The sequence below is a fragment of the Bufo bufo genome, chromosome 3 (genome assembly GCF_905171765.1).
Source record: "Bufo bufo chromosome 3, aBufBuf1.1, whole genome shotgun sequence".
NCBI lineage: Eukaryota > Metazoa > Chordata > Amphibia > Anura > Bufonidae > Bufo > Bufo bufo.
In genome coordinates this window covers 406,820,057-406,847,177 of record NC_053391.1, presented here as the reverse complement: position 1 = coordinate 406,847,177, position 27,121 = coordinate 406,820,057, and the positions used below count along the sequence as shown (strand labels likewise).

The 27,121-nt window shown below is 47.2% G+C and overlaps 1 protein-coding gene across 1 annotated transcript in view; it reads right to left on the bottom strand.

The window, feature by feature from the left end:
* Positions 1–17,444, bottom strand: part of UBE2G1 (ubiquitin conjugating enzyme E2 G1) — a 39,009-nt gene extending 21,565 nt beyond the window's left edge. Inside the window, exon 1 of the mRNA XM_040424845.1 lies at positions 17,260–17,444. Coding sequence (XP_040280779.1) covers positions 17,260–17,305 — 46 coding nt within the window. The 5' untranslated portion in view covers positions 17,306–17,444. The remainder of the gene's footprint in view (positions 1–17,259) is intronic.
* Between the last annotated feature and the right edge of the window lie 9,677 nt (positions 17,445–27,121).

The window sequence follows — 27,121 nt, the reverse complement described above, 5'->3', positions numbered from 1 at the left end:
AGGAAAATGTGGGCTGAAACACAGCTCCCCTGACCCAAACTGACTGCATCATAGTCCCTATCTGATCACTGTACCTTAGACCCGCAATCAGATAGGAAGGGACTGTCATAAATCACTATGATACAGTCCGTTCAAAGAAGCAGCCGTCACACAGGCTGCGTTTCATGGACCGAATACGATCATATAGAAATCAGCCTGAAAGTAAAGCCAAAACAGAATTAAAAACCATACATGCACGCTATATCCAGTACACAGAAGAGCATTTTTCTTCCAAGCTACTGATGGTCCATCTAAACCATTCTTATCATATCTCGATATATCATTGGTCAGGGCTTTTTCTAGGCTGAAATCTGCACATGGCACATATTCGAGTAGGGGGCTTCTAATGATCATCTGATTGGAGGGACTGCGGTCTTTCACTGTTTACCAGGCACAGCGCCATGCATTTTGCAGTGGTTGTGCAGGATACTGCAGTTCTAACTGAAAAAGCACCATTCATGTGAATGGGAACAAGCTGCAGTATGTAATGTACAGAGCTGGGTGTGGTAGGAGTGTCTGATACGGATGGCTATCCACATAAGAACATAGATCTGCTGACAGCCGTCACTCCCAATCCCCTCACACACATGCCTGCTTGCTGTGCATGATGTGTCAGTAGGAAAAGGAAGCCACTGCCATATTCCTCCAGCAGCGGCTTATCTCCACAAGAAATAATGTTCCCGTGCTTATCTCTCCTCACACCTGCCATCTGGCAAGAGCCAGGCCCCAACACAAATCAGATGGTTGGTCAACATACAACTAAATGTGGCTTGAAAGTCCTGAAAAACCTCTTAAATAATTTGCCCTTTAAAATAATCATGAGATGACCTGCTGGCTCTATCCCAGAAGAGAACAGTGCTATCAGAGAACTTTACAAACTTTAATTTTTTTTATTGTTGTAATAAATGAGGCTATAGGCAGCCGCTCCAACAACATATCTGTGTTTGCCTTTCCATCAGATAACCTGCATTGCATAATTCCAGAGAGAAATGTAATGTACATTTTGTACTCACGGAGTCCTGTTTACCAGGTAGTAAGCCTGGAGAAAATCTACACTCCCCCGAGCAGCGGTATCACTGAATACCATGAGCCAGCAACTCAGCTTGCATGCAGCGTTAGATCAGCAGTAGCAAGAAAAAACCAAAAAAGTCATAAATGATAGCGCCAGACTGGTCATTCATTCCAACCGCTCCTACATCATTTATCAATACACATAGAAGTCTTAGGCCAATTTCACAGGAGCTTACAGTCAGAGATACGCTCTGTATAACTGCAGTATAGTCACTGGAGGGCAGGAACACACAGCATTATAAATCATTATAATGCCGTGAGTTCGTGTCCCAGGAGCAGTGTTCATTCCGGGAAATACTGCTGTCACACAGAGCATATTTCAGGCTGGCCATATAGACTGGGGGTCATTTACCGAGACCAACTTTTTACGTCGGTCTTAGATTCCCCCCCCCCCCCCCCCCCCCCCGCACTGCCATTAGATTCGGCCAATTTATGACTAGGTGTGCGCCTAGTCATAGGCACATCTATTTCAGTCCTGCGCCTGGAGAGAAAAACTACTCTCTCTACTCAGGGAGTGGACTAGTTTTCACCAACATTTACTACTGGAAACAGGAGAAAAAGCTGCTGGATGTCAACATGCCCGATCCTTCACTTCCCAGGGGACAGAAGCCGCCAGCAGGTATTTGGCAGCTGAATTCTCCCATCTTCCCATGCAGGAAACACATGCACACCCAGCTCAGCCAAGCTTCCGTGTGTATATGGAAGTGGGTTAAGAGTATTAGTTGACAGATGAGCGTTTGACAGCTACTAATGGCCAGCTAAGGGTAGTGCAAGCATAATGGGGGAAATTTATCAAAATTGGTGTAAGGGAAAAAAAACTGGCCTAGTTGCCCATAGCAACCAGACTCCACCTTTCATTTTCCAAAGGAGCTGTAAAAAATAAAAGGTGGAATCTGATTGGTTGCTATAGGCAACTAAGCCAATTTTACTTTATACCAGTTTTTATCTACCCCCACGTTTTGTTAAATTATCCCCCAAATCTTTTTTTTTTTTTTTTTACAGCAAAGCACTACAACCAGATGGCGATTACTCCGCCCTCTCCAAAGCAGAGGACACACACGGCCTGGTGACCAGATAAATACAACGTAATAGCCCCAACTGATTGCAACTGTCACAATGACTAAAATGGCTCTTACCAGTAAAAGCACAGGCATGAGAACGTTTACTGCCCGAGACCTGTACACGGCGGCCATCTTCAATAGAAACCGTTTTAGGGGTAGGCGGTTCTCACTCTCGTCAACTGTTATTTTAGTGATTAAAGAAGCACTCCCATAAAAAAGGTTTTAATCTCTTGCTCCTTAAAAAAGTTAATAGAAATCAGATTTGTCGTATGACTGACAGGAGTCTTATGTGGGGACAGGAAGTCAGTTTCGCAATTCATTCCTGTGAGACTCGCATCATATGAGCTATAAATGTCAAAGTGGGCGGGGCTATCAAATTGACGCATATGTCGCCTCATTTATCATCATCTTATCGGCAGAAGTGGCTCCAATTGTTGCGGACAATTAAGCCAGCTTATGTGGTGGTGTTTTGTGTAAAAAGTCTAGTTTATGGCAGAAATATGCAACTTTGTCAAAAAGTTGCATTTATGAAAAGAAAACCAACTCGTTGTGGGAAGTGATAGGCAAGTATTAAAACAGGATGCATTTTTTAATCCATTATAAATTAGGTGGTCAGTAAATTAACATTCAACAAAAACGTCCTCAGCAGGTGACAAAAGTTGCAATTTACCAGTGGAAATGTCGCAAATATGCTTCCAAAGTCACCATTGTTGTCTGGCACGGTTAGTAGAAATTGCATATTTCTGTTTAAAAAGTCACATTTTTGTGCTATTGGTGTTAAAATGTCACAAATCAAGAGAAATTGGCGGATAATCTAGTTTATATTTAAAAAGTCACATTTTAAAAGTGGTGTGCGCCTTTTTATATACGAGATGAAAATCACCACTTTTGATCTGTAATGTTAGTATTTTTTGGGCACAAATTACGCCATTATTGATAAGTGTCCCCCAATGTGTCAGTTGTAGAGTCAGAGTGCTGCCACAAATTTCTGATTTGCACCACAAATCAATTTGAACAGCAGAAGGTTTCTTTTCATAAAGTGTGGAACAGATTTCTTCTATACTATAATGCAGTGGTCCTCAATCAGTGGCTTGGAAGGCACGTGGCTCGCCGCGATAGTCCTGAGTTATGACCGTATGTACTGGCAGTAGACATGGTTGCAGACCTATCCTAGATTTATCTAGATGTATAATACTAGTGTTTCACACTGGAATACGGCAATTTATCAGCAAGTTCATGTTTTGGTTCTGCACATTCAAAACTACTCTCCATTTTTTAATTGCCTGTTCCTCCTGACCATCACTGAAAGCTGAATGTGGCTCACAACATACAAAAGGTTGGGGACCTCTGCTGTAACGTGTATGGGGTAGCCCGACTATCTGATGCCCACTGTTAGGCATGTTGCACCACAATGTGCGAAAAACGCTTCATATCAGACAGTGGGATTTCTAGGGGGAATAAAAAAGGAATGGCACAATGCAGAGTCCTAAGAAAATATGCTGTAGACTTAAGCAATTTCTTTATAGCGAATACAAGCGTTAGCAAAGGATGTGTTCACATCTGCGTCAGAGGTTCTGTTGGGCTCCTCCGTTCCAAAATCTGCTAAAACTGTCAACCTTTTCTGTTTCCATTACTGAACAAAAAAAAAACAAAAAAAAAAAAAAAAAACTGAGATATGAACCTAGCCTAAAATAGACATGTCAGAGCTGACAGGTCCTCTGTAAAGCTAGCACAGCAATCTAATGTAAGGAACACCATGTCCACTTATTAGGTGCCCAGCATAATACTAGGATGTCCTAACTACAGTACAGGCTGTGCCTGCAGATACATGGAATTTATACTGTACTATGCTACTTTTTATATATCTAGATCTATAGCGTTGCAAAAGAGGTCTTGTACCTAAACATACTTGGGCTACTTTCACACTGGCGTTTTGGTTTCACTTTGTGAGATCCGTTCAGGGCTCTCACAAGCGGTCCAAAACGGATCAGTTTTGCCCTAATGCATTCTGAATGGATAAGAACCCGCTCAGACTGCATCAGTTTGCCTCCGTTCCGTCTCCATTCCGCTTTGGAGGCGGACACCAAAACACTGCTTGCAGCACTTTGGTGTCCGTCTGACGAAACTGAGCCAAACGGATCCGTTCTGACACACAATGCAAGTCAATGGGGACGGATCCATTTTCTATGACAATCTGGCCCAATAAAAAACGGATTCGTCCTCGCCATGTTAAAGATAATACAAACAAATTTGTTCTGAACTGATGCAGACGGTTGCATTATCTGAACAGATCCATGGCGGATCTGCACCAAACATGAGTGTGAAAGTAGCCTTAGAAGGCCCAAGCAACACAATTTTGCACAAGTTGAAGGAAAGTTGCCACAAGTGATCCTTGCAATCGCCAAAAACTTGTCTGCAACTTTGCACGACCAACTGTTACCTTAAAGACTGGGCCTAAGATATTGTGTGACTACTCACAGGCAACTTCAATTTTCCCACCCCCATCGGAAAACCCATGCCAGATGACTTGAGATTTCTATAAAAGGTCGCTTGCAACATTCATTCCCATGAAAAGGAAATTTAAAATCTACATACATTTTTCAGAACTGTAATTTTTGCTACACTGTAGATGTATTGCACTTTTAAGACATAAGCTGTAATATTTCTCCAGTGCTTTAAATATTCATCAGATGTTACCAGTGTCTTGGGAACTTTGAGTCACCTTTGTAGTCACAGCTCAATTTACTTCCTGAGCAGATAGGATTTCCTACAGGAAAGCAAGCTTCCTAAGAATAAAAACCTCACTAAATACCCACTAGAAGATGAGGCCTCTTCTAAGTCATTCTAAGATATAAGTGGAGCTATGCCATAATGGCCTACATGCATTAAGAGATCCTTCAAAAATATTTCGCTGGTATAATGGTTCAACATTTCCGCCCCCAAATGCAGAATTTTTCTAAAGATGTTATACCCTTACAGAAGAAACAACCACTGCTGCGCCTGCATGATCCAACCACCTCGGCCAGTGCTCTGGAGAACACAGGCATCATTCATGGTCCCTTGTCCTGCTTATTGTGGAAACAGAAGCAAGCAGGGGTCTCTCCAACGATGAGGAGAACTAGGCAGCAGCAAGACTTGCTCGGTAGTTCTAGTCACCGCTTAGCTGAGCAGCAGCAATTGTTTCTCCTGGCCTAGATAAATCGTCCTTAGAAGAGGAGTACTTGAGGAACACAACAAGGACCAAGGTATGTTGAGAATGACATTATAAACAATGTTTGCTAGCATACTGTAGTACAAGAGTGAGCTTAAAAGCCATGGCCACCTTTCACTTCAAGGAGGAGAAAAAAAAAAAAGTTTACGGTAGCGATTACCTTAAAGGGCTTTTATCCAGGACTGAAACACTGCAGACCCATCTTCAAGAAAGGTTAACAATGGGAGATCGATGGGAGCAAAACAGCTGATCACCTAGGGTTTCAGGAGTCAGACCCCACCAGATATTGATGTCATATCCTGAGGAAAGGTCATAAATGTCTAAATTGTGGACAATCCCTTTAATAAAGGCTGAAACCTCCAAAAATTTATTTTCAGACCAGATATGCGGTTTGCAACCTGCTCCGAGTTCCAGACTTTTGATTTCCCTATAGCCTGTGGGGAGTCTTCCCCTTGTCACGATGCTGGAGAGCATTCATCTAATAACCAGCTCTATAAACCCCTCAAAAAAGTAGTACTAAAAACAAAATTATTTACGAGTCCAACTTAACCAGACATTTTCCCCATGCCACTGAATGCTTTCAAATATACTTAACTCCCCCATTTTATCCTACCCCGTCCACCACAGTGCCAGTCCGGCCATCCTCTCCTTTGTATAGAGAAGGCTGCAGCGGTGATAGAGGTGTATGGCATGTGTCTGTTACGAGACCGCTAAGCACAACAGGATCCAGCAGTCATGTGCCATATACCTGTACAACATGGATGCAGCAGAGGACTGGACCAGGTGAGTACATAATGATTTTTGTGGCATGGGAAAAATTTCTATTTTGTTGTAGTCACATCCATTTATGTGCATGAGTTTTATGCCTACATTTTATATGTGATCATTACTACATCAGACATTAAGTAGAAGGTCACAAAATATGCTGCATACGATGTTTGTTCTATATGGCGAGTGCTTTGCAAATAGTTCCAGTACCAGGAATATATATCCTGTAGGTAGATAACGGATATCCTCAGTACGAGTCCCAACTCCACAGGTAAAGGGCCTCTCTGCTGATGAAAGATCAGGTAGCGTAGTGCAATAATATGCAGAGCAACATTGCTGCTCACCGCTACGGCAAGCTGTTCTTCTCCTTAGTATCCGCAAAGCCAACCACATGGGGGGACGCCTACATAGAGATTTTAGGTTGCAGGGCAACCGTAGAAATGAAGCAACTCACATGTTTGCAGCAACCACGATATACAAATCACAGTCGCAGCAAGCATGCGAGTTGCACTGCAACCCCATTCATTCCTAAAGCCGCTCTGCTACACTGCGATACTTGGGCAAGTGACAAGTGTCGTGCCAAAAAATCACTGTGGAGCCTTGTGGGTTTGACTACACCTGTTGTGCCCAAGGATTGCAATGGGATCAGAGTGTAGCGGTACTAGCACAGAAACGAAAGGGGTCACAGTGCAATTCATGTGTGCTGCACCCCCAGAACCACAAAAAAAACAAAAAAACACACACAGCTCATTAGTATGCTAGCACCGCTACACTGCGATCCTTGCGTGCATCAGCCAAGACCACCATGTAACTGAACCCCAAGGCCACCTGCACACGTCGCGGAATACATACACGTTTCCAGAAGCAGAGCAGAGTACCAGGGTATGAGATTACACAAATCTCCAGTACACTTTGCAAATTGCTTTCTGTGAGGAAAAGGACCTGCCGCGGATTTCACCCTATTCCAAGGAAGGATGAGATCTTCTGCAAAACTGCATCATATCCGCAACAAAAAATTCCGTTAGAAATTGCAGATTTTGGTGCAGAACCGCACACAAATCTGCACGGAAATTTGTGCGGATCTTATGCGGATTCACCCGCACTGGTGTGCAGGCGGCCTAATAGTATGGCTTGGTTTAGGGTACTGTCACACTTGTGTTAAAGTTTTCCGGTATTGAGTTCCGTCACAGGGGCTCAATACCGGGAAAAAACGTTTTATCCCCATGCATTCTGAATGGAGGGCATTCCGTTCAGGATGCATCAGGATGTCTTCAGTTCAGTCCCTCTTACAGTATTTGGCCGGAGATAATACTGCAGCATGCTGCAGTATTTTCTCCGGCCAAAATTCCGGAACACTTGCCGGAATGCCGGTTCCGGCATTAATTTCCATTAAAATATATTAATGCTGGATCTGCAGACCTGTAAAAATGTGGAAAAAAAATAAATACCGGATCCGCTTTTTCCAGAGACGGATCTGGTATTTCAATGCATTTGTCAGCCGGAGTACCCTTAATCTCCGTAGAAGTGCTGGTGATTGCTGTGGGTCAACGCTTGCACTACCAATATAATGTCAGTGTACCTACTCTCGCAACCACAAGTTGCCATGAAAGGACACCCAAGTACAATAACTAGAAGACATCCAGATCTCCTATGCTACAGCCTTAGCAAACCATATGTGGCTTCAGCAACACAAAGCTAGTGAGAAAGCATACAGGCGACATAAAACATTAACTCAGGAATGCAACACCATACCGCGACATGTCAGAGCACATTACACAACACGGACTACAGTACAAACATACAACAGCCACATCTCACAACACCTAGATTATGAATACACGTCCTGTCACATGTATGGTGGTCGTAATAAATTGGCAGATTATGGAACTAGAAACAATGTGTAAATCAACGAACAAATCCTTTTACTCACTAAAGGGTGAAAGGAGTGTCGGGGGCCAGATACAGTACGTCTCTCCTGGTCTGGTTATTTTTTTATTATTTTTTTTCATTACTGCTTTTTTGGCTTACCATTTCACACAATGAGGGACACTTAAATACTTGAGGACATTTGCCTTGGGCCATTACAATTTTTCACAAGGTTGTACAAGCCTCAGACACCGTTCAGGCCAGTTTATTCCCTAAAAAATAAAAATAAAATAAATAAAGTCCAATGCGTACCAATATGCGTTAGACTTTTCCCTGCCATTCATGAGCGTAGTGTGCGCTGTGAACAGCACAGGCTGCTGGTGTCTGAAAGATCCAATAACAAAGCTCCATACAGCAAGGAGCTTTGTTACTGGTCAGTTTGGGGGGCTGCTGGCGGGAATAATAGCTGTAACAGAATGAAGGAGGGGCTAGCTCCGGGGCCGTTGCTGGGGAGTGGCAAGTTCTGCCCGGGGACACCGGTGGATAACAGCACGGACATCCAGTTTGACGAAGTACAAGGTGACAGCGCAGTGTGTAGTGCATGCACAGCAGGTTATTATAGCCAAGTAGTAAAGTACAGGGAAGGTCCAGTATATTGGACTGGACTTCATCACTTGGCTATAATAGCCTGGAGCGCATTCACTACAGACCCCTCCCAGGGGCTTATTAACCCTATGCTGGAGGGCGGGGAGCGATGTTATTTACATGGGGCTGTAAAGAGGGGATACATGTTGTTATTTTGACAAGTAATGGTTCCCCTACATAAATATGGTATGCACCTCTTTATTTCTGTTCTTCTGCTCTTTGAGGAGCAGAAGAACAAAAATACCAGAAGTGCTGGACTGGGCACGTAACTCCCAGGAACAGAGCCGAACAGACTGCATTGACTATGATGGAGTCCATTAAGGATCCTGTCTTTTTACCAGACAAAGTCCTGCACGCAGATTTTTTTTTTTATAACAGTCTTTTCGAAAGAATCTGCGTCAGACTCCGAACGAAGCCGCCAATGCAGATGTGAACAGTATTATGTATTTGAATTACTGCTTCTACATTCTTCTCCTTGCCTGAAAATACTCCTCAAAAATGGTAAGAGGAACATTTTTACTCTGGAAATAATTTAGTGTGACCTCTGGTACAAGTCCTCTTAGAGCACATCCAGCAGAATAGAATAGAATATAATATAAATATAAGGCCTCTTTCAAACGGGCGTAGCGGGAAAAGGTGCGGGTGCGTTACGGGAACACCCGCGATTTTTCCGCGCGAGTGCAAAAGACTAATGCGTTTTGCACTCGCGTGAGAAAAATCGCGCATGTTTGGTACCCAAACCTGAACTTCTTCACAGAAGTTCGGGCTTGGGATCGCGGTTGTGTAGATTGTATTATTTTCCCTTATAACATGGTTATAAAAAGGGAAAATAATAGCATTCTGAATACAGAATGCATAGTACAATAGGGCTAGAGGGGTTAAAAAATTTTTTAACTCACCTTAGGCTACTTTCACACTAGCGTTCGGAGCGGATCCGTCTGATGTTTCATCAGACGGATCCGCTCCGATAATGCAGACGTTCGCATCCGTTCAGAACGGATGCGTCTGCATTAAAACTTAGAAAATTTTCTAAGTGTGAAAGTTGTCTGAGCGGATCCGTTCCCCATTGACTTTCAATGTAAACGGATCCGCTTGAAGATTGAGCCATATTGTGTCATCTTCAAGCGGATCCGTCCCCATTGACTTCCATTATAAGTCTGGACGGATCCGCTCGCCTCCGCACGGCCAGGCGGACACCCGAACGCTGCAAGCAGCGTTCAGGTGTCCGCTCACTGAGCGGAGCGGAGGCTGAACGCTGGCAGGCGGATGCATTCTCAGTGGATCCGCCTCCACTGAGAATGCATTGGGGCCAGACGGATGCGTTCGGGAGCCCCTTCAAACGGTGCGCACGAGCGGACACCTGAACGCTAGTGTGAAAGTAGCCTTAGTCTAGTTGATCGCGCAGCCCGGCATCTCCTCCTGTCTCCTTTGCTGAACAGGACCTGTGGGGACGTCACTCCGGTCATCACATGATCCATCACCATGGTAAAAGATCATGTGATGACCGGAGTGACGTCACCACAGGTCCTGTTGCTGCACAGAGCTCAGATGAAGACAGAAGGAGATGCCGGCTACGCGATCAAGTAGACTAAGGCGAGTTACATTTTATTTTTATTTTTTTTAACCCCTCCAGCGCTATTTTACTATGCATTCTGTATTCAGAATGCTATTTCCCTTATAACCATGTTATAAGGGAAAATAATAATGATCGGGTCTCCATCCCGATGGTCTCCTAGCAACCGTGCAGGAAAATTGCACCGCATCCCCACTTGCTTGCGATTTTCACTTCTATGGGGCCTGCGTTGCGTGAAAATCACCACTCGTGTACACAGCCCCATAGAAATGAATGGGTCGGTATTCAGTGCGGGTGCAATGCGTTCAACTCACGCATCGCATCCGCGCGGAATACTCGCCCGTGTGAAAGGGGCCTTACTCCTGCAGATGTTTGACCAAGACTGGCCTATGAAGCACCAGTCTTTACGAATCTGGCCCATAGTTGTAGTCAAATTTGTCACCTCTGAGGCCCCCTCTCAAGAACAGGCCCCGCTGTGAAGGGAAGGCAATCCAGGCATGCAGCTTTCTCCATTCACAGATATGTGACTTCTGAAAATAGCCAGGTGCGGGCTTGACTATTTTAGTGAATGGAGGGGTGGCCATGCTCTTCGTTCATGGCAGAGCCCCGTTCTTGAAACAGGAGCAGGTTCCAGAGGTGGGGCCCGCACCTATTGGATATTTAGGCCGTAGCCTGTCAAGAGGCTATAAATGTTCAGGTAAGATAATCCTTTTAATCTCAAATTCTGTGACATCACTCAACCAGGACTTAAATTGTAGATTATGCTCTAAAGTCAACAAGTAGCATTGTACACATTCTTCCTCTGAGTCAGCTGAATGGGGGAGCCTTATCAATCTGATGTAAATGAAAACCGGCTAAAGGCCACAGCAACCAATCAGATTCCACCTTTCAAAGAAGCTGGGAAAAATGACAAGTGGACTGATTGGTTGCGATGGGCAACTTCGACAGTTTTCCTTTACACCCGTTTTGATAAATCTACCACAATATGTATGAAGTAGAGCGAGACATTTTCTTGCCATAAATACTGCAAAACGTGTATACAGTCTTGGTCTTGACGGATTTCAACTCATAACTAATCGGTCTCCCTCTCTCTAAACTCCCCCTCCTTCAGTCTGTCCTAAATGCTGCAGCCAGGCTCATCTATCCATCCACCCGCTATACTGATGCCTCTAGTCTGTGCCAGTCCCTTTACTGGTTGCCCATCCGCCAAAGCTCTCCACAGTGCTGCACCTCCATCTACCACCCTACTTGTGCTCTCCGTTCTGTTGGTGACCTAAGATTTAAATCCACCGTAATTTGTACCCTCACTCCCATCTTCAAGACTCTCAGAAGCTGCACCTACTCTCTGGAATACTCTGCCCTGGAATATCAGGTCAATTGACCACTACCCCACCTTCAAAAACGTGCCTTAAAAACACATCTTTTAAGGCAGACTTCGGGTCCATTCACACGTCCACAATTTCTTTTTACGGATCCGTTCCGGATTTTGCAGAGCTGTTAATTTTCAATGGGGCCGGAACGGATGCTATGTGCTGTCCGCATCAGCATTTCCGGATCCACAATTTAGTTCACAAAAAAAATAGAACATGTCCTATTCTTGTCTGCATTTTCTATTATAGTGCCAGCGATGTGCAGTCCGCACATTGCCAGTGTCAGTGTTTTGCTGATCTGCAATTTGCGGACATGTGAATGGACCCTTATCGGGCTTTCTACACTGACTGTTCCCCGAGTAAACCTCTCCCCCACCAACTCCTCTGGCCTGAACTCGATCCCCACACCCGAAGCAGATCGGCCTACACCACTGCTTTCCGTACAATAATGGCTTGTATTTTTACTCCATTCAAAACAGATCAGTTCAGCCCAATGCATTCTGAATGGACAAGGGTCCGCTCAGAATGCATCAGTTTGGCTCCGTTCAGCCTCCATTCTGCTTGCAGCGTTTTGGTGTCCGCCTGGCGATGCGGAGCCAAATGGATCTGTCCTGACTTACAATGTAAGTCAATGGGAGCAGATCCGTTTTCACTGACAATATGGTGCAATTGAAAACGGATCCGTCCCCCATTGACTTTTAATGCAAGTCAGGACGGATCCATTTTGACTTTGTTCTTCATAATGCAAACGGATCCATTCGTTTGCATTATAGGTGTGGATCCATCTGTGCAGATACCAGACAGATCCGCACCTAACGCAGGTGTGAAAGTAGCCTTATTCAAGCATTTTCCTATAAGGGAGTTGAAAAAGGCTTTAAAAAATAAAAACATTAAAAAAATTGAAGCGAAGAAACTCGGGTAGTGTGAACCAAGAGTTTGCCTTCTTCGATCAGACTGTAAATTCTAGATGCATTTCAGTCGTATTCCCTGCATGGCGTGATTTCTGTCGGAGAGAAATCCCATCACAGCAGACGTCATGTAAACAGCCCTCATCCTATACTCGGGCAGGGCGGCACCGAGAGCTCAGCCTTGACATCCGTCAGAGAAAATGCTCGTGACAACCAACCTGGATATTTTTACTACTGCAGATCATCATTACCGGCAGATCTCCCTTTCACTCCAGGCTGCACCACACATATTCAATCCATGTTCATTACGGAGGCCAGTGGCATTGCGTGGGGTGGCGGGTCAGTTGACCTGGGTTCCAAACTGCAAGGGGGCATCTGGCTGTTACATGCACTGGCATTCACTGTCGCAAGGCATCACACTTAGCTCATGAATGATTCACTGAATGGCACTAGCGGGATGCGCACCGTACTCTGCCTGTGACCGGGTGAATGGCATTCACTGCGTGTGGCCTGCTAGAGCGCCAGGCATGCATTGATCAGCCATCAGGGCGCACGCTTGTTCCTGGCTGTGTTGTATGCCACGCTGCCTCCAGGCCAGAACCAGCCAACTGCAGGCCCACAGTGTCCAAGCAAAGCAGCGCAGCAAGGTATTTTTTTGTTTAAGGGGTCACTCGAAAGTGCAGCCCAGAGGGAGAATTTTAGTTAGGTGCGAAAAAGGGGTGCTGCCTCCAATGCCCATCCATGGGAATGTTATATAAGTATCAGTGGGGCTGGCAGGGGGCTGCATGGGGCCTAAACAGAGATTGGGACTGGCTTAAAGGAGAATTCTGTCTAGGTGAAGTTATTCCCTATCCACAGGGTCGTGTGAATGTGTGACCAACCGCTCCGGTCATTTCAGGGGAGCAGCAGGGGGTATGGGGTCCCAGCGGTAGGACCCTCACTGATCTAACCGTTATCCCCCAGCCCTAATTTTACTACTCAGTGGGTCTGGTTGGGGGCATGGAGCCCCTTTGCAACCCCTAATGTAATAGTATGTCAGCAGAGTGGGAGAGGTGTATGGGGAGGCCTCATCCTGTGATCCCTCTCCATACACAGCTGGAGAGTGTTAAGGAATGGTTCTATAAACTGGGGCATGTCCACAGGTTAGGTGGCGCTGGCACTGCATGCTACGCCACTGGCAGCACTCACGTTATGAAGCCATGCACAAGGAAACATACATTTTAATGATTTACTTGTCACCAAGCATATAAAAAGGTAAAAATAACCTCTTAAACAATATGCATATACACAGAGCTGGCGACCTGAAGAGACCAGGGAGAGTCTGGAGCTATAAGGTAAATTACTAGATGTCAAGACCATATCCTACAGATTTCAGCACGCACCAAATGCACATACTGAACTGCCATCTGCTTCTTCACATCCGTAAACTCAAGGACTGAAATTTCCTTCTAAGGTGCAAATAACACGCACATGCCTCAATGCTGAAACAGCAGCGACTGCGGTATGCCAATATCACATGAACGGATCCCAAGCCACTCCACAAAGAAACAGGATTAGAGATGGAGATATATATATTTTTCCATTCATTTAAGACAACAACACACTGTTGAGGTCATTTATCCAGCTGCAGTAAAGGCATTTCTATTAAAAGTGCCGACCATGTGCGGTCCGCAAAATGCAGAACTCACATGGCCGGTGTCTGTTTTGCGGATCCACAATTTACAGACTACAAAACACTTGCAGACGTGTGAATGGACCCTAAAACAGTGATTTAGGAATTAAGTTGTTTTTTTTTTTTTTTTTTTAAGAAGAGTGTTCACCATGCAGGAGAAATAACATTAGTTTCTAAGGGCCATTACAGACGTGGCAATGCCGAAATAAAAAGTTTTTTTTTCCCTTTTAACTTAAACTTTTATTTTGCGGTCCGCAAAAAAAAAAAAAAAAAAAGGAAGCCGCCCGTATGTCTTCCTCAATTTGCGGAATGGAACAGGTGGCCCATTGTAGAAATGCCTTTTCTTGTCCGCAAAACGGACAAGAATAGGACATGCTATATTTTTTTTGCGGGGCCTCGGAACGGAGCAAAGGATGTGGACAGCACACAGAGTGCTGTCCGCATCTTTTGCGGCCCCATTGAAGTGAATGGGTCGGGACCCGAGCCTCATGCACACAACCGTTTTGTTCCGTAAAACGGGGTTCCGTTGTTCAGTGATCCGTTTTTGTTTCAGTGTGTCTTCCTTTATTTTTGGAGGACCACCAGACATAAATGAGGGTAAAAAAAAATGTCTAAGACAGGTTTGCCATGGAAATTATAGGATTAAAACGGACACAATCTCGTGTGCCTCCACGTTTTTTAGATGTCCCATTGCCTTGAATTTCCGCAGACAAGAATAGGACAGGTTATATTTTTTTGACGGATCACGGACGGCAAACAGTGCACTATCCGCATTTTCAACGGCTCCATAGAAATGAATGGGTCCGCATCTGAAACGCTAAAATCGGCGGAACGGACGCGAGGACAAACAACGGTCGTGTGCATGAGGCCTTAGTCTCACGAGAGGACTTGAACATTGCTTACATTATATAAATGCAGCACAGTGTATTCAAAGGGTTGTCCAGAATTAGGACATGGCTGCTCTCTTCCAACAAATAGTCACAGCTGTCCACAGGTTTTAGGTGGTACTGCAGCTAAGGCTACTTTCACACTGGCGTTTTGGCTTTCCGTTTGTGAGATCCGTTCAGGGCTCCCACAAGCGGTCCAAAACTGATCAGTTTTGCCCTAATGCATTCTGAATGGAAAAGGATCCGCTAAAAATGCCTCAGTTTGCCTCCGTTCTGTCTCCATTCCGCTTTGGTGTCCGCTTGACGAAACTGAATGGATCCGTCCTGACACACAATGTAAGTCAATGGGGACGGATCTTTTCTCTGGCAGAATCTGACACAATAGAAAACGGATCCGACCCCCACTGACTTTCAATGGTGTTAAGGACGGATTCGTCATGGCTATGTTAAAGATAATACAAACGAGAAAAAAAAAAAAAAAAAAAAAAAAAAAAAACACACACACACACAGAAGGCACTCCATATGCCTTCCGTTTAAACATAGAACATGTCCTATTATTGCTCGCAAATCACGTTCCGTGGCTCCATTCTAGTCAATGGGTCCGCCAAAAAAACTGAATGCATACAGAACACATTAAAAATGTTATGCCCAGTCCAAAAAAAAAAAAAAAAAGGGGGATCACAAACACTACTGAAACAAAAAGTTTAAAACGGACTGCAAAACCATACGGTCGTGTGCAGGAGGCCTAAGGCTGCTTGTCAGTATTCTACCGGGCAGGGTCTAACAGGCATTCATACTTGGCCGGCTGGAAGGCCGCATTCATAGTGTTCAGTGATACCCGGCAGTAAAAGTGAGCCAAATCAAGGTGTGCGTGAAAACCCGGAACAGGTGCAGATCTTTCCATTCTACCTCGTGTGTAGCCTCCTCTCCTGGTCACAATCACTGATGGAAATCACTTGAAGGGGTTATCCGGTAATACATATTGACGACCTATCCTCAGATTAAGTCATCAATATCAAATCTGTGGGGGTCCGGCACCTGGGACCCCCACCGATCAGCTGTTAAGAGGCCAGGCACTCAATGAGCGCCACAGTCTCATCCTAAGCCATGTGACGTCACCGTACATCAGTCACAAGACCTAGTTGCTGCTCAGGGCCATTAAAGAGAAAGGGCTGAGCTGCAATAACGCACAACCGCTATACAATGTACGGCGCTGTGCTTGGTGAGCTCCTGTGGGCACCGCTGCTCCCTGAAACAGCTCATCACTAGCAATACCTGGATAACCCCTTTAATAAAGCACTAATGTGTGAATAAAGCCTTAGGCTGCCACAACAGCCTATGTGCACCCTCGAAACATGTTGCAGGGGGCTGAAGGCAGAAGCCCCCTCCCTCTAACTGCATCTAAGTGGTAAACAGCTGGGATCAGATATCACTCCAATCCTTGCAACAGAATTACTATTTAGTCAACCCACAGGAACTGATTTATCACTGGTATGTTGTAACTGCATCACACACATATATATAATTTCTCTTCACACCAATGATGTAATGTAAATCAGTTCCTGTGGGTTGCCTATATATTATGTAATCTGTATCAGTCCTGGCATACCCCTGCCACCAGCCGGAGTAGTTACCACCCCGCTTTCTCCCCAGCACCTCCCCCTCGATGACAGAGACCTGGCCGCTGTCGCTTTAAACCTCGCAGCACATGTAAACTGCATTGTGAGGCCCCAACGCGTGGGGTCAGTGCGCAGGCGCAGAGCGGCGGCACGGGCCGTGTGTCACTGGCAGCTCGAGCCCTGGGCAACACCAGCCAAGGGCTGAGAGAAGCGGACACAAAGGGGAGGGGGCGCCCGAACTAGAGCACAGAACGCAGACTGCGTGCAGGAAGGAAGCTGCAGTGCTGGCCATTGCACAACACGAAACTTTACCTCCTGCCCTGACCGCCCCAGAGGGGGCTCCACAGCGAGGGAATTCCCCAGCTATGACGACACTCCGGCGACTATACACAGCCCGCCGTGCCCTGCCACAGCCTGCAGCCCCCTCCCCCTCTCTATAGCAACGCTGTCCAGCCATCTGCAGCGAGGAGACAGGAAGCAGAGCCCCGGACATCCCGCCAGCCCCCTTTATGTGCAGCAGCAGCAGCAGCGCTCCCTCCCCTCTTAGCCCCGGGAGGGGGCAGCTTACCTGCGAGCTGCCTCCGCAGCAGGAGCGCGGACTGCGGCTCCGTCATGCTGTACCGACGTGAGCAGCACTGGCTGACTACAGGAACAAGCGACACAGGAGAGGAGGGAGCAGCACAGCTGGTCCGAGCCGTCACCTCTCGTTCTCCCTCCCCGGCTCCTCACTCTGTCCCTCTCACTCTTAGCTCTGGCTTTAGTGCGCCTGCGCCGATTTAACCTTTCCCCCATTGGGTGACTTACACATTGCGTGATGGGAGGGAGGAAAGTTCCGCCATCTTGGGAAGGTCGCTTTACAGTAGCCATTTTAGGAAGGTCATATAACGTGATCCCTGCTACACTGTGCAGTCTGCACTGCGTGTATGCCCGCATCTAGCCGGGCTGTGCATGAAAACCCCATAGTCCAGTGGGCATTTCACTGGCATCATCCGCACAGGGCAGCAACATAAGTTACTTCATAAGATGTGACCAATTTTTTTTCTTAATTAACCCCCCCCCCTTCAAAAAAAAGTTTAAAGCAAACTCATCATGTTCCTATCAGTATAAAGAGATCTATTGGAAATATTACTATTAAAGGGGTTGACCACTCCTTTACTGTTGGTGGTCTAGTTATCAATCAACATTCCCTATATGTTTACTTTATGTTACGATCGTCTTGTAAACGTCATTTTTTTTATTTTATTTAGGACATTAGAAGGTTTAGAGTTTTAGAAGCAATTTTTCCAATTTTCAAGAAATTTTCCAAAACCATTTTTTATGCACCAATGCAGTAAAAAAGTATTTTCTCTTCCGTATCATTGGGGGACACAGGCTTGCCCATGGGTATAGCTGCTGCCACTAGGAGGCGACACCAAGCACAAAGGTGTGAGCTCCTCCCTTCAACTATACCCTTCCTACAGGGGCTAAGCGAAATCAGTTTTAGCTTAGTGTCTGTAGGAGGTAGACCTCCCTGCTTTGCAGGTCTGCTAATTTTTTCCTTTTTTGATTTTTCTATTCCTCTAGCGGGATTTCAGGCAGTCCTAGCTGCCTGCACTCCCACCCAGGGGGTCCCCAAGCCCGCTGCTCCTTCCCGGTCTCCAGAAGTCAAGGAGATCCAGAGGTTCCTAAAGACTCTGCCTCCCTCCAGCCTTCGGATCACCATGGCCGCCCACTACAAGTCCCCTCTGTTTCCGGTGTAGCGGCCCTCCCCAAGGGGCCGCACACCGAAGGTGGTGATCCGGCTGGAGCCAGGGGGGCAGAAGACACCGGACGCATGATTATTTCTGGCCCCAAAGTGCTCCCCTTCCTTTCTCCTCCCTCCCCTTCTCAGGTTTCTCCACAGGGGCCATATCCCCTCCATGCGTTTTTCTCCTGGTGGGGGGGCTGGAGAAGCCTTCGATGAGCAATGGCCCTTCCTGCTATCCCACGGGGGGGGGGGGGGGGGGGGGGGGGGGGGCGGAGGCCTCTTTAGCAGGGACAACAGAAGGGTCGGGCCTGCGCATCCTCGCGTTTTCGCTGTGGACCGACTCCATTTTGGGAGAGGGGCATGAAGTTCTCCCTGCTCCTCCTACTTCATCAGTATCCTGGCGTGAATCTTGATGCCTTTTTCTGCCTCTGTCCTGTTTCAAGTGGACCTATGCGGGACTCTGGCTCAAGACACCTCAGGACAAGCTGCATTGAGGGACACAGGCCTGGTAAGCTCTGTCTCTCCTTCCTACAGGGTTTAGCCTACCCCCCCTCATCCTCCTACCTGTCACTACAGGGTACTCATTATGTCCAAGCCCAGGCCCCAAAGCAGGCGGTCACTTCTGTGCGCCATTTTGTTTGTGGTTTCTTGTCGCTCAGAATTTCCATCCGGTCAGTTAGATCCCCTCTGCTCTTTGTGCGCTTTGCTCCACCGCCAAGTGGCTTTGCCCCTGACCCAGTCGCCCCTACTGCCCAGCCTATGGTAGAGCCGGAGTGGGCGTGCTCCCTGTCAAGGATGGTACAGGACATCTCCCATACCAACAAAGCCATTGTGGAAATACTAGGACGTTTGTCCACAAGGCCGTCCTCTGACCAGTCCAACGCTCATTCCCGTCGTGGCCGTCCTGCTAAACAGGCCACACCATCCTCCCTCAAAAGGGTGTTTGCGTCTCCCGTTTCCTCTGCCTCTCCTCCACCTCCCAGAGAGTCTCACTCCGATGTGTCCTCCTTGGAAGAGGCATATTCCGAGGAGAGGTTGTCACGACTGCTATCCCAGCAGCAGTCGTGTCGCACCAGACGGAGGGGAAGGGGGACCCTTATCTACGGATGGGAATAGTATGGCCACCCCTGACTAACCCTAAGCTGGCACCTGTCTGCCCTGATACCCTAGACGGGGTGTGAACCCGTGCGGCGAGCTGGATGCCTAAAACCTCAGTCGCCCTAACAAGCCTAGAGTGGGGAAAGGCCGATGGGAGGACTAGTCACCATCACTCATGTCTAGGAGAACAGCAGGGGAAGACAGCAACAAACAAACTATAGCAGAGATAGACTTATCCAGTCACGAGCAGAGAAGGCGATCCCAATCACGACAGTCCACGCCGGACAAGAGCTCCACAGCAACACCATCAAACGATCTCCTTAAATGGTCACCAGAACCGACGAGACACTAACTCAGAGGTTGCCCTACTACCTGGGTGTCCTGCCAGTGTGGAGTTATGGTGTTCTTTTAGTATCTCCAGTTGTAAATTTTCTGGCACAAACAGTTTACCCGAGGGGCAGGAGGCCGGGGCGTCCCCCTGAGCTTCCAACACCCTCCCCTCCAAACCTGAGTGTAATGCAGAGACCACCACCCCCTTTTGCAAAATGGGCTCTGGTACCTCAACATCACCCCCTCCAGGAAAACTTAGAGACAATGCATCCGCCTTAGTATTTTTTGCCCCCGGGCGATAGGTTATTACAAAATTAAACCTAGTAAAAAATAACGACCACCGAGCCTGTCTAGGGGTGAGACGTTTAGCAGACTCCAGATATAATAAGTTTTTGTGATCAGTAATCACCGTGACGGGATGAACCGCCCCCTCCAAAAAATGACGCCACTCCTCAAAAGCCAACTTAATAGCCAAAAGTTCCCTGTTGCCAATATCATAGTTCCTTTCTGCAGTAGACAATTTCTTCGAAAAGAAAGCACACGGACGCCATTCACCAGGGGACGGGCCCTGAGATAGTACCGCTCCCACCCCCACCTCTGATGCGTCAACCTCTACAATAAAAGGAAGCGAGACATCTGGCTGTACGAGAATAGGGGCCGAGGTGAATCTCTCTTTCAGAGATGCAAAGGCAGTTTTGGCTGCATGTGACCATTTGGAAAAATCGGATCCCTTACGGGTCATGTCCGTCAGTGGTTTGACCACCAAGGAATAGTTCTTTATAAACTTTCTATAAAAATTGGCAAACCCCAGGAAGCGTTGCAATGCCTTCAGGTTCTCAGGCAGATCCCAGTCTATAATCGCCCGGACTTTCTCTGGATCCATGCGGAAACCTGAATCTGACAACACATACCCCAGAAATGGCAGTTCTTTTACGGCGAACACACATTTTTCTAACTTAGCAAACAATTTGTTGGCCCTTAATATCTGCAGCACTTGTCTCACATGGATCTTATGTGTATCCAGATCCGGGGAATAGACCAGGATGTCATCAAGATATATCACAACAAATCTCCCGATAAGGTGACTAAAAATATCGTTGACAAAATGTTGGAATACCGCAGGCGCATTAGTAAGACCAAATGGCATGACCAGATTTTCATAATGCCCTTCCGGAGTATTAAAAGCCGTCTTCCACTCATCCCCCTCTTTGATGCGAACCAGGTTATAGGCTCCTCTGAGATCCATTTTGGAGAACCATTTAGCACCAGCAACCTGATTAAAGAGGTCGGGAATGAGAGGAAGAGGATAGGGATCTCGGATAGTTATCCGGTTTAATTCCCGGAAATCCAGGCAAGGACGTAGGCCCCCATCTTTCTTTTTAACGAAAAAGAACCCTGCAGCCACAGGTGAAGAAGAGGGTCTGATGTGTCCCTTAGCCAAACTCTCCGAAATATAATCTTTCATAGCCTTCCTCTCCGGGCCGGAAAGATTGTATAACCGGGTTTTAGGTAGTTTTGCCCCAGGTAATAGATTAATCGGGCAATCATATGGACGATGAGGTGGTAACCCCTGACAACCCTTCTCAGAGAACACATCCATAAAATCTGACAGAAAGGCAGGTAAAGATGTTACAGAGAGTGTAGAGCACCTACTACTCAAGCAGTTGTCCTTACAATGTTCACTCCACTCCACAATCTCCCCGGCCTGCCAATCCACCACTGGATTGTGAGTCACCAGCCAGGGAAGCCCCAATACCATAGGAGCCGGAAGACCGTCCAGGACATAATAAGAGATATGCTCTTTATGGAGGTCCCCTACCTGCAGATGGATATTATGGATGATCTGAGTTAACTCTCTCTGAGTAAGAGGGGAGGAGTCGATGGCAAAAACAGGAATAGTTCTGCATACCGGTTCCGGAGTAAAACCCAGAGCCTGAGCAAACCGTGAATCCACCAAGTTGACCCCCGCCCCACTGTCCAAAAAGACGGAACAGATCTCAGTTTTATTGCCCGCCTCAACGGTAGCGGACAACAAAAACTGAGACATGCGTATGGAGGAAACGAATACGCCCAGACTGTTCTCCTCCGCACAATCTGGGGACTCTAGTTTTTCCGGCGGCTCCTTTGTTTGTGGTCTCTTGGGTTCTGAGGGACAAACCTTTACAAAATGACCCCTCCCCCCACAACGAAAACAAACCTCTGACCTACGGCGGAACTTAGGAGGATTCACCCGTCTAGTGGCGCCCCCTATTTGCATTAGTTCGACTGGACCATAACAGACCGATCCCTGCCCTATAGAGGCCTCTGTAAAATTTAATAGTCTCTCCCTGAGTCGTCTGTCGATTCTTATGGACAGAGACATAGCAGCCTCAAGAGACCCAGGGACCTCGTATACCGACAGCGCGTCTTTTAATTTTTCAGACAACCCCTGGCAGAACTGACTCCTAAGGGCCGAGTCGTTCCATAACGTATCAGTAGCCCACCTACGGAATTCGGAACAATATAGTTCAGCAGACCGGTTCTCTTGCCGAAGTCTACGTAGCTTAGACTCAACCAGTGAGACCCTGTCCGGGTCATCATATACGAGACCCAGGGCTTCAAAAAACTCCTCCACTGATCGTAAGGCCGGAGAGTCTGATGGTAGGGAGAAAGCCCAAGCCTGCGGATCTCCTTGCAGGAGAGAAAATACAATGCCCACCCGTTGTTCCTCACTGCCGGAGGATCTAGGGCGTAACCTGAAGAACAATTTGCAAGCTTCTCTGAAGGTTACAAATTGGTCTCTCCCTCCAGAGAACCTATCAGGTAAAGCCACTTTTGGCTCAGGAGTACCTTGGTTTCCCGTAGCAACGGTGGGACCCAAGGATTGCTGCTGCAGCACTGTTGCTTTTAATCCTGCCACTTCAAGGGATAACCCCTGTAATTGTTTCACCGAAACCGGATCCATAGTGGAACAGACAAAATACAAAGCAAAACAGCAAGCAGAAAAAAAAAGAAATGTCACTTTTTTTTTTTTTTTTCTTTTTTAAAAGGCCAGATATACTGTCACGACTGCTATCCCAGCAGCAGTCGTGTCGCACCAGACGGAGGGGAAGGGGGACCCTTATCTACGGATGGGAATAGTATGGCCACCCCTGACTAACCCTAAGCTGGCACCTGTCTGCCCTGATACCCTAGACGGGGTGTGAACCCGTGCGGCAAGCTGGATGCCTAAAACCTCAGTCGCCCTAACAAGCCTAGAGTGGGGAAAGGCCGATGGGAGCACTAGTCACCATCACTCATGTCTAGGAGAACAGCAGGGGAAGACAGCAACAAACAAACTATAGCAGAGATAGACTTATCCAGTCACGAGCAGAGAAGGCGATCCCAATCACGACAGTCCACGCCGGACAAGAGCTCCACAGCAACACCATCAAACGATCTCCTTAAATGGTCAGAATAGAACTGGAAGTAAGGACTATATCTGGCAATGACTGCAAGTGAAAGTGAAACTAATATAGTAGCTGGGAGTGGCAGACAGGACTCACCTGAGAAGGATGCCTACAAACTCCCAGTCAGGACAAAAAGGTTCACAAGGCAAAACCCAGATGACATACCCTGAACCACGGAGCAAACTCACAAGCTATCGCGAGTAGCAAGTCGCTGCGACCTTCTCCTCCCAGACCTGTCTGGATCAGTCACAGTCGTGACAGAGGTTTTCAGATGCAGACTTTGTCTCTCCTGAGGGTCAGTCTTCAAAACTGTCCTCTATGGTGGACAATCTCATTACAGCGGTTATAGAGACCTTACAGGTTGAGGACCCCCGCACCCTCATCGACCGGCTCGAGTTTTTCCTTCAGGAGGTCCCGTCGCTCGCCCAAATGTTTCCCAAACCACCAGGATTTTAATTCCTCTTTTTCCAAGGAGTGGAATTTTCTTGATAGACGTTTTGCCTTACCAAAACGCTTAGACGTCCTTTATCCATTTCCGGAGGATTTGACTAAGAAGTGGTCGTCCTCACCTATAGTTGACCCGCCAGTATCCCGCTTGGCAAAACATACCACTTTGCCGAAGGCTGATCAGGCTTCTTTCTCTGATATCAGGGATAAAAAATTGGAATCTTTCGCAAAAACATCCTTTGAAGCAGTGGGTACAGCACTGCAACTGGTTTTTGCCTCTACATGGGTGAGCAAAGCTATGGGTGAGTGGGCAAACAATCTATATCAGGGTCTCTCCTTGGGGGACTCCTCAGAGGAACTTTTCGATATTGCCCTGCAGCTCTCCCATGCCGGTGTGTATATTTGTGAAGCCTCTCTGGATGCAGCCAGGCTAATGGCCTGCTCGTCAGGCCTTTTGGTGGCGATTCGCCGTAACCTATGGCTCTCCTGCTGGGCGGCACATAATGCTTTAAAGCGGACCGTGACGGCCCTCCCCTTTACTGGTAGCAGACTTTTTGGCAAACCCCTGGATGAGATAATTTCTGACGCTACAGGTGGTAAGAGCACTCATTTACCACAGAACAGGGTTCATTTCAACAAGTCAAAAAAGCGTAAACCTCTTTTCGCCCCTTTCAGAGTTTTTCCAGCCCCAAGTGGCCTATGGACAAGTCTGCCCCGGATCAGAAGCGCAAGCCTGTCTTCAAACCTCGCCCTTCCTGGCATCCCCGTCAACAGGGCTCCAAGATATCCTCTGCATCCTCTCTGGAGGGTCGTAACTAAGCAACACCAGGTCTTCACTACTGCCTCTGGTGGTGAGGATAGACTTGAGCCACGGTAGTTGCCAGGGGCTACTCCAGAGCGTAAACCGAGTCAGTGGCAGCAGGAACAGGCGGGCACGGAGATACCTATGAAGGTAACTATCAAGAATACACAGGTAACCAGGAACAACAGACGCTAAAACCTAGGACAGAACAGAAACAGATGCCTGCACCCCAAGCACAGTAGAAGCTAGGCGGCCCCAGGCAGAGCTGCACACAGATGGCGAACCCCCCTCCAGGGATCACAGGACCCTCTTCCGAATGCAGACAGAAACACGCAGATACAGACATGGACAGAAACTGGCAAGGACAGAAACAGACAAAGATAAGCTCTGCTAAGCTAACGGACACAGGGCATAGCAACATCAAGGCATAACATAATCACAGAACAAGTACAGATCAGACAGGAAACATAAATGCAGAACTAGGTGATACCACACCGAAGTGTAGCCAGAAAGCCTCTTGGGTTAGCGACAAGGGACTACACCCAGCAAGCAGGACCAGGACTGACATACTCACAGACAGAACGGAACACAGTAAACAGGACAGACTAACTAAACCAGAACTTACCATAAGAACAGGACACACTGGGAGAAATAGGTGCTAAACGAGTGCACCTGCAGGAAAAGGCCCACCCACAATTCACAATAAAGGGTCCGTCATTCCAGGCAACGGCAGACAGTCTGCACATAGTCCTGGACACCCTGGAATGCTTCGGATGGATCCTGAGCCGGCAAAAGTCATGTCTTTATCCATCTCAGTGGCTAACCTTTCTGGGCATGTTACTCAACACCTTTCAGGCCAAGGTACTCTTCTTTCAGGAGAAGCTATCCACTCTCCGTCTTCAGATTCTCCCCTTGTTGCGGCCCCGTCCTCTTCCCATTCGTCACTGCATTTAGGCTCTGAGTCACATGGTCTCTGCCTTTGAAGCAGTTCTCTATGCACAGTTCCATACCAGGACTCTTCAGCGAGCCATTCTAACCAATTGGGACCGTTCCTTAGCCTCCCTGGATCGGCTCATACGTCTCCCTGCCCCGACCCACCGGGCCCTCAGGTGGTGGTTGGTTTCCCCGATGCTGAGGTCCGGCTGCTCTTTCCTTCCTTTCTGTTGGACGGTGCTGACAACGGATGCAAGCCTTCGGGGTTGGGGGGAGTGTTGGAAAATCTATCCGTTCAAGGTGTGTGGTCACGCGAGGAGCGCTCCTTCCCAATCAACATTCTGGAATTGAGAGCGATTCGTCTTTCTCTGCTTCGTTGGACCGACCATCTCAGGGGACGTCCGGTTCGACAACTCCACGGCTGTGACGTACCTCAATCACCAGTGCGGAGCCTGGCAGCCATGGCGGAGACAGCTCTGATTCTCAGCTGGGAGGAGAGCCATGTTCGGGAGCTGTCGGCAGTTCACATCCCCGGCGTCAACAACTGTATTACCGACTTTCTCAGCCGGGAGCTTCTCAATCCTGGCAAATGTGCGCTTCACCCGCAAGTTTTTCTAGCCATCTGCGAGCGATGGGGTCAGCCGGACGTGGATCTCATGGTCTTCCGCTTCAAGGTCAAGAGCTTCGTTGCGCGGTCCAAGGATCCCATGGCCCTAACGTACGACGCCCTAGTGATTCCGGGGAGTCAGTTCACATTTTCTGACGTGTTCCCTCCTCTTCCCCCTCATTCCACGTCTCCACCGGAAGATCAGGTCCGAAGGTCTGCCCGTCATTCTCATGGCCCCCAATTGGCCATGCAGAGTGTGGCACGCATCTCTAGTCACCCTCCTTGCCGACGAACCCTGGCGTCTTCCCCTTCGGGAGGATCTCTTGTCGCAGGGACCGCTCTTCCACCCAAATATAGGGTCTCTACATTTAATGGCATGGCTGTTGAAGCTGCCGTACTAAGGGCTCACGGTTTCTCTGATGCTGTTGTCCAGACCATAATTGGTGCCAGAATAATAGAGATCTATTAGGGTGAATATGACAAGGGATTAGAAGATCCCAGGTTCTGGCCCCTAAGGGAGGAAATAGTTATTAAATAAAAAGTGTAAAAAAACAAACAAACACCAAAATATTAAGTATAAATCACCCCCTTTCCCAATTTCACATATAAAATATATAAACAATAAATAAATAAACATATCACATATCGCCACGTCAGAAAAGTCCAAACTATTAAAATATTTAAAAAATCTATGCGGTGAACGCCGGAACAGAAAAAATTAATAAATAAAAACTGCACGATTCGCTATTTTTTAAAATGCAGAATGCATGTGGCTTTTTTGTTTATTTTTTTTCACGTGGTATCGAGTATCGCAATACTTTTTTATGGTACCGCAACAACTCTACTTTGTGGCAGGTGTCGCTTCGCTTCCTGTCCTACAAGATGGGCTTTTTGGTGGCAATCACTTCCATCCGTAGGGTGTCGGAATTCGTGGCTCTTTACTGTCGGTCGCCCTTCCTGATCCTCCATCAGGACAAAGTAGTTCTTAGCCCATTTCAGTCCTTTTTTCGAAGGGTGTGTCGGCATTCCATCTAAATGAAGAGATCATTCTACCTTCCT